Below are 10,885 nucleotides of genomic sequence, written 5' to 3' on the forward strand. Positions count from 1 at the left end.
GGTCCTCTATGGTATTGAGATTAAAGGCGTGTGTCTCCAATGTTGGCTGTATCCTTGAACACACAGAGATCTACCTAGCTCTGTCTACCAAGTGCTGGGATTAAAGGCGTGCGCCACCACCGCCACGCTCTTGCTATGGCTCTAATAGCTCTGACCCCCGGGCAACTTTATTTATTAATATACAATTAAAATCACATTTCAGTACAAATAAAATACCACCATAGCACACACACCTTTAATCCTAGCCTTCTAGAGGCAGAGATCCATCTGGAGGCCACACTGGAAACAGCCAGACATGGTGACACACACCTTTAATCCCAGCACTTGAGATCTCATGTCTTGCTTGGGAAAGACACATGCCTTTAATCCCAGGAAGTGATGGCAGGAAGCGAAAGGTGTATATAAGGCGTGAGGACTAGGAACTAGAGCCTGGTTAAGCTTTAGGCTTTGAGCAGCAGTTCAGCTGAGATCCATTCAGATCTCATCTATCTATCTATCTATCTATCTATCTATCTATCTATCTATCTATCGGCAGGGTTTCTCTGTGTAGCCCTAGCTGTCCTAGAACTCACTCTGTAGACCAGGCCAGCCTCAAACACAGAGTGCTGGGATTAAAGGAATGTGCCACCACCAGCTGGCTGCTCTCACCATTTTAATTATTCTTGATCTCTTTTCTTAAGAGTTCCTGCCTTGGGCTGGAGAGAAGGCTCAGAGGTTAAGAGCACTGACTGCACTTCCAGAGGTCCTGAGTTCAATTCCCAGCAACCACATGGTGGCTCACAACTACCTAATGAGATCTGGTGCCCTCTTCTCGCATGCAGGCATACATGCAGATAGAATACTGTATATATAATAAAAAAATGAATCTAAAAAAAAAAGTTCCTGCCTCTTAACCTTGTTACTTTTTAAAAAGACAAAAAAAGGGCCACAATGGGTCAAGGTGCTTATTGCCAAGTCTGCCAACCTGAGTTTGATCCCCAAGACCCACGTGGTGGAAAGAAAGAACCCACTCCACATGCACACTGCGGAAAAGATGCCCACACATAGTTAAGTAAAAAAGAATATAATAAAAAGAATTTTCAAAGCTACAACACATCCAAATACCTCCTGTTAACCCTGAGTAAGTTCCACCTGCCATCCATTTTTGGCTTCTTCCTAACAACTTTTATGTTTTATTAGACACATTTAGAGCTGTCTCCCTGACTGAAGTACATGATTCTTTAAAACAGTAAACATGGCATGTGGCTTTCAACCTCCTGAAGTACACACAATAGCCTTTATCATACATTACATTCAAAATGCCTGAAATAAAGACATTTCCAGTGTGCCTCTACAGCTTTTACATCTTTTTAGCTACTGACTAAACGCAGGGCACTCTGACTAGAGTCTGGAGACTGACTTCAAGTCCACAGTCTCAGCACAGGTCTCACTGACAGCAGCAGAATTTGGAAGGAGGAGTGTACCCAGGCTTTTTGTTTTAACTTGTATTAGAATTCATGTTTATTACTGTTTCTGCTAAAACTTTGTTTAACTCTGCAATATAAGAACAGGTCATGTATTATTCCATTGCCAATAGAATCATTTACTCTTAAGTTGTTAAACTGTAACTTCTTGCTGGATATGATGGTGCATGCCTGTGATCTTAGCACTCCAGGGACAGAAGCAGGCTGATCTCTAGAGGCCAGCCTGGTCTACAAAGCGAGTTCCAGGAGAGCCAGGGCTACAGAGTAACGCTGTCCTGAAAATCGAAACAAAACAAAACAAAATCCAAGGTCACCCTCAGGTACACAGTGAGCTCAAGGCTAGCTTGGATTACATAAGACCTGTGTACCCCGATGTCCCAAAAAAGACACAGCTTCCTCTTCCACAATTATAAATAACAATGCAAGGAAGATTTCAAACACTTAAGTGGTCTAGTATTACTTCCTTAGGATAAGTTCCTAGATACAGAACTTATCAAAGGTAAGAAAATGAGTTTAAAGTATGGCAATATTGGTCTTCATTAAAGAAATTTCACAAGATAAGTCTGAAGTGAGTTGCTCAAAGAGTAAGATTAAAAACTGTCACAAGCCGGGTGGTGGTAGCGCACGCCTTTAATTCCAGCACTCGGGAGGCAGAGGCAGGCGGATCTCTGTGAGTTCGAGGCCAGCCTGGTCTACAGAGCGAGATCCAGGAAAGGCGCAAAGCTACACAGAGAAACCCTGTCTCGAAAAACCAAAAAAAAAAAAAAAAAAAAACTGTCACAAAATGCCAGTTTAGGCTCAAGACTGATGACGTACCAGTTCTCCCTGCTGACGCCTCAGTAACATCCTCACTTAGAATGCACGACAGCAGTTGTGACAGGAAATTATGGAACAAGAGATTTCATGTAATAAGAGGACAATAAATAATTCAACTATAAATTCAACTTTCTATTATTGATTAGTTGTAATTTAAAAGCGACATCCAAGTTAGCAAAGAATATAATGGATAGACCGGCCACACTAGTGGAAGTCCATGAACTGTGGACTGGTGGCTGTGGAGCCCCCATGGGACTGGACTAGGCCCTCTGGATACGGAAGACAGTTGTTTGGCTCGAACTGTTTGGGGGGCACCCAGGCAGGGGGATCGAGATCTGTCCCTGGTCTATGGGCAGGCTTCTGGAACCCAGTGCCTGTGGTGTGACACCTAGCACAGCCTTGGTGCAGTGGGAAGGGGCTTGGACCTGCCTAGGCTCAGTGTGCTGGGCTCTGCTGACTCCCCATGGGAGACCTTGATTTGGGGGATGTGGGGTGGCTTGGGAAAGAGAGCTGGGGGATGGGAGGAGGGAAGAGTGGGGATCTGTGGATACTATGTGGAGTGAGTTGATAATTTCTTTTTTTTTTTTTTGGTTTTTCGAGACAGGGTTTCTCTGTGTAACTTTGCGCCTTTCCTGGAACTCGCTTTGGAGACCAGGCTGGCCTCGAACTCACAGAGCTCCGCCTGGCTCTGCCTCCCGAGTGCTGGGATTAAAGGCGTGCGCCACCACCGCCCGGCGATAATTTCTTAATAAAGAAAAATTAAAGGAAAAAAAAGAATATAATGGATAGTTTCTAGCCACTCAGAACAGAAGGAACTGGACATTGATCGTGGCATTTACCAGCTGATTTGTATTAAAGACTCTGCTTCCTAAGAGCAGTGGGCAAGCTGGGCTCCACTCTTAAACTTACTTTTGTTGTGAGACGTTTCACTGATGTGCTCCGTCAGATACTCCAACAATCCATCAAATATTTCTAGGAGATTCTTGATAGATTCCTTATCCCCTTTAACTATGTTTTCTCCTAAACACAGAAGACACAGATTTTAAGACATTTAAAAAGGAAATCAGAAAGCCTCATTGTTGTGAAATATTACTTTAACTATATAAAGGTGTGTTACACTTATTTATACTGCATTTGTTTAACGATGTAAAGATGTGTTCCTTTGCCTGCCTAAGGCACCCGATCGGTCTAATAACAAGCTGACGGGCCAATAGCTAGGCAGGAGAAGATAGGGTGGATCTGGCGGGCAGAGAGAATATGTAGGAGGAAATCTCGGCTCAGAGGAAAGGAGAGAATGAGGAGGGAATAGAGGGAGACACCTGTAGACAGACAGCCAGGCAGCTGCCAGCCAGACGGACATGGAGTAGGACATACACAATGAAAGAAAAGTAAAGTCCCAAGGCAAAATGTAGATGAAAAGAAACAGGTTAATTTCAGTTATAAGAGCTACTGGGACAAGCTTAAGATAAAGCTGAGCATAACTAATAAGAAGTCTCCACGTCTTTGAGAGCTGGTTGGTGGCCTAAAAGAAAGCCTGCTACACCTCATAAACCTTCAAATGAATATCTATGAATGCTGTTGGGGAATACAAGTATAAGCTAACCAAGAAAAAGCAATTATAAATATCAAAAACATCCATTTCCTGTTGTGTGATTATATCTGAAGAAAGAATCGGTGGGGGAGCCTGAGTGTGGTATTTAATCATTCACTGGCACATTCTGTTTTCTAGCAGCTAAGTAACAGCCTCTAGGACAGCAGTTTTCAACCTGTGGGTCAGGACCCATTTAGGGGTCTCGTATCAGATATTTACATTACAATTCATAACAGTAGCAAAATTACAGTTATGAAGTAACAACAAATATAATGTTATGGGTGGGGGTCACCACGACATGAGGAAGTGTATTCAATGTCACAGATTAGGAAAGTCGAGAACCACTGCTCTAGGGAAATGGCAGAAAACAGCAGAGAACTTCCCAGTAGCTAGTGAAACGGAAGAGCAGGACAACTGTGGCACGACTGTGGCACCTGCTCGTGGAGGCTACACTGTGAAGTTACCATGCTCGTGGAGGCTACACTGTGAAGTTACCATAAACAAGATGAACAACTTGTGGGGATGCTCCCATCAGGAGTCGTTGGTAACATTTATTTACTCTGTGTAGGTTGAACCACTTTTCCTTTCCCCCCACTTCTTGAGACAGGGTCTTAGTTATCCCAGGCAGGCCTCAAACTTTCTAAACAGTAGAGGAAGACCTTCAATTCCTCCTCCCAAATGCCAGGATTATAGTCACATATCCGCATACCTGGCTTAGACAGTACTGCTTCCTGCATGCTAGGTAAGCACACTCAACTGATTTCTACCTCTAGTTCCCAGAAGTTAATCTTTGGAAAGTCTCTACCACAACGCCTGGCCCAGAAGAGACCACAGATAAATGTTGAGGTGGAATGTGGAGAAGCGGGCAGGTAAAACATGGACACTTGACCTCTTTAATGTCATCTAAAGTGGATTCTAACCAACAGCAAGTCTGGATGGAACTTCCCTCCCTGTACTGTCTGTCCTTTGGGAAATTATGCCGGGCATCGAAAAAATACAGCAAAGGCAGACTCAAAACCTGTTATTTGAGAGTCTAGCCCATCTACTTTAACCATGACATAAAACAAACCAGAAAACCGATTTTCCTTTGCTGCTGGGAAAAATGGACAAAGTTTGACAGACTTTTTAATTTTTAAAATCACAAGCTAGAAATCATGTTTTCAAGTGCTATGTTTTTTCTGGCTTAAAATCTGTGTGTCCCAAGGGCATACTCAGATGTCGCTGTTTCCAGGATGGGGAGCACAAGATACCAACCCAGCAACTAGACTGCCAGCAGAATGCAGAGCTGCATGGTGGGGAAAGGGCTTTAACAGAGACAGAGGCAGGAAAAAGCTGCGCTTCGGTCAACCTCAAGAGGTGAGCTGATCTGCAACTTTTCAAGTGCTGTGCTCAGGGCAGCTCTGTACTAAAAACCTTCACAAGCAGGTGTTTTCATAAGCTCGCTCCACTATGTTTATAGAGCACAACTACCAGGCTGTTCATGGAAACTGGGTCTGTAATCCCAGCACTAAAGAGATGGGACAGGAGGACTGCCAAGTTTGAGGCCAATCTGAGTTAACCAGTGAGACCAGTGGTCTTACACCAGGCTACAGTTTGAAAGTCTGTCTTTAAAAAACAAAAAAGGACCAAGGAAGGCGCAAAGCTACACAGAGAAACCCTGTCTCGAAAAAGCAAAAAAAAAAAAAGGAGCTGGGGGCGGCGGCGCACGCCTTTAATCCCAGCACTGGGAGGCAGAGCCAGGCTGATCTCTGTGAGTTCAAGGCTAGCCTGGTCTACAGAGTGAGATCCAGGACAGGCACCAAAACTACAGAGAAACCCTATCTCGAAAAACAAACAAACAAAAAGAACCCCCAAAACAAAAAAGGAGCTAGGTGTGGTGACACACAACTTTAATCTCAGCATTAGGGATGCAACTGGATCTCTGAGTTCTAAGCCAACCAAGGATACAAGTGAGGTCCTGTCTTAACAAACAAACCAGCAACCGTCCTTACTCAGATGATAAAGTAATTCTACTGAGTTGCAAGAATAAGAATTAAAATATAACAGTGTATTATTGTTGATTGTCAGTTGATTAAGAGATCTAAATGACCTATCTTAACATTTAACTCCTTGGAGAGTGGTGGCACACACCTCTGATCCCAGCACTTGGGAGTCAGGGGCAAGTAGATCTCGGTGAGTTCAAAGCCAACCTGGGCTACATCATGAGTTCCAGGACAGCCAGAGTTATGTAGAGAGAACCTGTCTCTAAAAAACAAAACCAAATAAAAAAGAACAGAAAAAACATTTACCTCCTTGAATTGGCAAAGCCTTTTTTGTGATTAAAACATACTGTGACGTTTCTGATTTCTCCCTGTCACTAGCTTGAACTCGTTTACTATTATTATTCTCACCCATCAGCCTGTAATTACGAATACATGTGGTGTGTTTTGTTTTGAAAGCAACACAGTGGACCCTATATTATTTAGGAAAAAGCTTTAAAAAATGGTTTACATCAAATTGTATCTGTGTCTGTGTGTGGTGCTAGAGACTGAACCCAAGGCCCCCTACCCTCGAGGCAAGCACTCTACCAACTAAATTACATCTCCAAGTGTCCAAGTGTTTTAAAGAGGTAACACGGTTCAAAATTAAATAAAAAAAAAATCTTGGGGGCTGGAGAAATGGCTCAGGGTTAAGAGCACTGACTACTCTCCCAGAGGACCTGGGTTCAATCCCCAGCACCCACATGGGAGTTCTGCATGCTGGCAAAACACCCACACATACAAAATAAAAATAAATCTCAAAAAAAAAAAATTTTAAGTTTTAAGCCAGGTGGTGGTGGCACATGCCTTTAATCCCAGCACTTGGGAGGTAGAGGCAGGTGGATCTCTGTGAGTTTGAGGCCAGCCTGGTCTACAAAACCAGTTTCAGGACAGCTAGAACTGTTACACAGGGAAACCCTGTCTCAAAAAAAAAAAAAAAAAAAAAAAAAAAATTTGTTTTAAAATTGCTCAAGGAAAATTCTTACCCCCTTTTCAGTATCCATGATGGTCTTGTTTGATGCCATCAGAGAAATGTGTTTCTTACCTATTCTAGAAAGTCTTCCTGAATGCAACCAAGTACATACAGATTCTTTCCACATTTGTTCTAACAAATGTAGCATGTGCTATTATCATCAAAAAGATATATTCCTCTAATGCAGTATACACTGAAGATTGTCTTCTGTAATGTGAAATTGTATACTAAGAATATCCTCATCTGGGCAGTAGTGGTGCACGCCTTTAATCCCAGTACTCAGGAGACAGAGCCAGGCAGATCTCTGAGTTCAAAGCCAGCCTGGTCTACAGAGTGAGTTCCATGACAGCCAGGGCTACACAAAAAAAAACCCTGTCTCAAAAAAACAAACTACTACTACAAAAAACAAAAAAAATTCAAAAACACACACTCACAATACCTTTCCAACCCAGACTAGCACAGACTTAATGTTCAGTTTTCCAGGGCTCTCATGGCACACTGATTGTCGTAGCTCAGTAGTTTTCCTGTTCGGACTTGGCTAAACAATAGCTAAGACTCTAACATTCAATTAAAATATATAATTATCTGATGGGTAAGTATACACTAACCTGTTATGTGAGACAAGCTGACCTGAAGGTAATCCAGAGCTAGTGAATCAATCACTGCTTGTACATTGTGGGCATCATCTTCTTGACTCCTGGAAATAACTATGAGGTCTGTGGGGGAGGGAAAGTCATGTCATTTTAGATCATTTATATTTGTCATATATGTCTGTGACTAGGCTTGTGAATAAAATCGATAACTCAAAACAGGATTTATAGATCCTAAACTCTATGTGCTAGAGTCTGTACTGAGTGACTATTTATTAATTTGAACTTATTTTTCAATACTCTATATATGTATATATATATATTATATATATATATAATGGTTGAATATTTTTCACCCAGTGTATGAGTATATTCTATGGATGCACTATGTAAAGGAATAAACAGAGGTCCTTAAATTCAAGGCATTAAGATGGTCTAATAACAGCAAGACTGGGTATGATGACACATGTGTATAATCTTAGCACTGGAGAGATTGTAGCTGCATTATGAGTTTGCAAGTACACTGGTCTGTCTATATGACAAGACTTGTCTCAAAAAAAAGCAAAAAGATACTAAACCCCAATCAGCCAGGCATGGTGGCCCAATGCTTTTAATTCCAGCTTTCAGGAGGCAGAGTACAGCCTAGTCTACATAGCAAGTTCTAGGTCAACTGAGGCTATATGGTGATACTATGTCTCAAAAAAACAAAACCAGAACACCAAACCACAGCAGGTGTCCAAGTAGTCCTCTTTTATATGCCCTATCTGGGACTAACTGTATAAAGGCTAAAGTACAGAGGAGATTATGGAAAGATTTTAATAGCAAGGCAAGTGTTTCCTCTGGGTGGAGTTGTATGCACCTTTGATCCCAGCACTTGGAGGTAAAGGCAGGTGGATCTCTGAGTTCGAGGCTAGCCTGGTCTACAGAGCAAGTTCCTGGACAGCCAGAGCTACAGAGAAACCCTGTCTTGAAAAAACAAAAAGATGAACCCTAGATAATTGAAACTAACATCAAGTTACTACAACCACAAGTCAGACAAATTTCTATTCTAGAAAATGTGGAAGATACTCATTCAAGTTAACAGTGGGGAGAGGGAAAGGACACTAATTTCATAGCAATTCGTGTTCATCACTAAGAGACGAAGAAGCAGTAAGGAACCTAAGGATTAGGTTAATGGAAGACACACAGTGATTTGGCCCCTAAAAAAAAAGGAGCAGTCACACTAAGTCACACTCATTGACTGTCTTCCTAGTAAATTAGGTTAACAAAGTAGAAACAGCCTTTTTTTTTTTTTTTTGAGACAAAGTCAATGTAACTTTGGAATTCTCTATATAGACCAGCCTGGCCAGTACACCCACTGTAATATTAATTCTTATCTATAATTAGTAGTTAAATAGACCCAACAAATTTCTAAGACCCACTCAAATTTATAACCTTGAAGGTAATCACAGAAATAATGACTTTAAAAGGCATAAATGAATTACATGGGATTGGATTAAATGGGGATTAACTCAAATAAATGCCAAACTATTTAATCATGGCTCTTATTGTGGGTGGGGTCCATAATGTACTAATTAAATCAACTAGTGTCATAGTTGGGTAGAATTAAGATGTTGAGCCGGCAGGTGGTGGCACATGCCTTTAATCCCAGCACTGGGAAGCAGAGGCAGGAGGATCTCTGTGAGTTCGAGGCCAGCCTGGTCTACAAAGCGAGTTCCAGGAAAGGCGCAAAGCTAGAGAAACCCTATCTCGAAAAACAAAAACAAACAAAAAAAAATGTTGAAAGGGAAATAAAATTCTATGTCAACAGAAACCCATGACCCAAAACATAACCAAAATTATTCTCAATTTTCAGTACCCTTACCTGGTACCTTTTCTCCCAAAATGGACTGATAAAGTGCAATAAAAACATTAGCATCACAGTCTTCAAGTTCGTGTATCCTCAGATGTATGTGACATTTAAAAAGAAGGTTATTGGCAATTGTTACCCATTCTGTTGGGGAAGAAGGTGGGGGAATCAGTCTTCAATAGCAATAGGAAAAGTCATATATGCATTAAAAAAAAAAAGCCATACAAGCATATACATTGAAAACTGTAGAAGATAAGGACTTTGTTACTAAACTTCAAACACTCAACTGAGCAAAAATTTTCAAAAGATGTATTTAATTTCTTGGGATGCCTTCCAGCTCCGACACAGTCAAAACTATTGTTCCAATCCAACTTTACTCTTGCAACCTAAGATCCATCTAACAGTATTTTTATACTTACATGGGTGTTTTTAGTTACAATACATTTATAGGTAAGCAGGAATGTCATAAGACAGTTGTAAATGATAATCTGAAGTTGCCAGAATCTAACGGAGGTGGCTCCAAATTCCCAATTACCTGTGTAAGTTAAGATCTCTCTGGTGCCCAAACAAGTGATTAATTTAGGCTGTTAGGAACTGGAATAATGACAACACCGACACTAATGCATTTGTTAGCTTTCTTTTTTATTATATTTGATGTATACGAAGGTAAACATGAGGAAAACATAAACATATCGCTAGGCTCTGAATTAGCACATTAATAATACTGCTCCCCATTGTTTTTTGTTTTAAACAGCTCTTACCCTCCCCTATAGTGCAGGACCAAGTTTAAGGGTTTCAGCAATAATCTCGAAAGCTTAAAACACCTGTACCCTGAAATTATTGGGTATTAGAAAAGGCACGTTAGAACTGGACACATCTCCAGTATGAGATGGACAGGTATTTTGGAGACAATAGTCTAAATGTGCCATGCCCATTACGCCTCCCTCCCGATGCCCATTTCTCACAGCAGTTAAGCCATGACAACCATTTTGTATGCTGTCCTGGTGAGGAGGTAAGCGTCCCAGACAACCAAATCAACTGGCTTTTCAAAGGCAGTACTAGACAAAAATCGGTTACTCTGGAGGACATCAAAAGATCTTATGAGTGCTATGCCTCAAAAAAAAAAAAAATCAATACATGTCCCACAAAACTCGGGTAAGAGAAGGATCCTGACTGCTCTGTAAAGACAGGATGCGGGTGTTCCAGACTCGCCAAAGAATTCCTGTCACATCCCAAGTCTCCGTTCCACGCCTAGACACCCCAAAAGGTCTCGAGGCTGAGACCCTAAATTCAGAGACCCCTCCACCCCGGCGACTGTGACCACTGTCCGACGGTCACGAGCCTCTCCAGAAGCCCAGACACGGTTCAGGTCGGCCCGAGGCCAGCTGGACGCTGCAGGCCGAGACTCACCAGCCTCGGAGCTGGCCATACTGCCAAGAAAGGTCGCGGCCGGACTCCGAGAGCGCGGGCGACGGTGTCCTGGAAGGGCCGAACCGGAGAGAGCCGAAGCGGGTAGGAGGGGGGTAGGACTCCAGAGAGCGGGGAAGGAGGGCAGGGAGAGGGAGGGACGTTAAAACGGCTTCTC

At 42.2% G+C, this 10,885-nt stretch overlaps 1 protein-coding gene across 1 annotated transcript in view; it reads right to left on the reverse strand.

Annotated features, from left to right (window-relative positions):
- Window positions 1-10,853, reverse strand: part of Cep95 (centrosomal protein 95) — a 31,241-nt gene extending 20,388 nt beyond the window's left edge. The window contains 4 exon segments of the mRNA XM_052755926.1: window positions 3,189-3,299; window positions 7,470-7,577; window positions 9,316-9,444; window positions 10,711-10,853. Of these exon segments, the coding sequence (XP_052611886.1) occupies window positions 3,189-3,299; window positions 7,470-7,577; window positions 9,316-9,444; window positions 10,711-10,729 (367 nt within the window). The 5' untranslated portion in view covers window positions 10,730-10,853.
- Between the last annotated feature and the right edge of the window lie 32 nt (window positions 10,854-10,885).

The sequence above is a fragment of the Peromyscus californicus genome, unplaced genomic scaffold (genome assembly GCF_007827085.1).
Source record: "Peromyscus californicus insignis strain IS unplaced genomic scaffold, ASM782708v3 Scaffold_3__1_contigs__length_106647218, whole genome shotgun sequence".
NCBI lineage: Eukaryota > Metazoa > Chordata > Mammalia > Rodentia > Cricetidae > Peromyscus > Peromyscus californicus.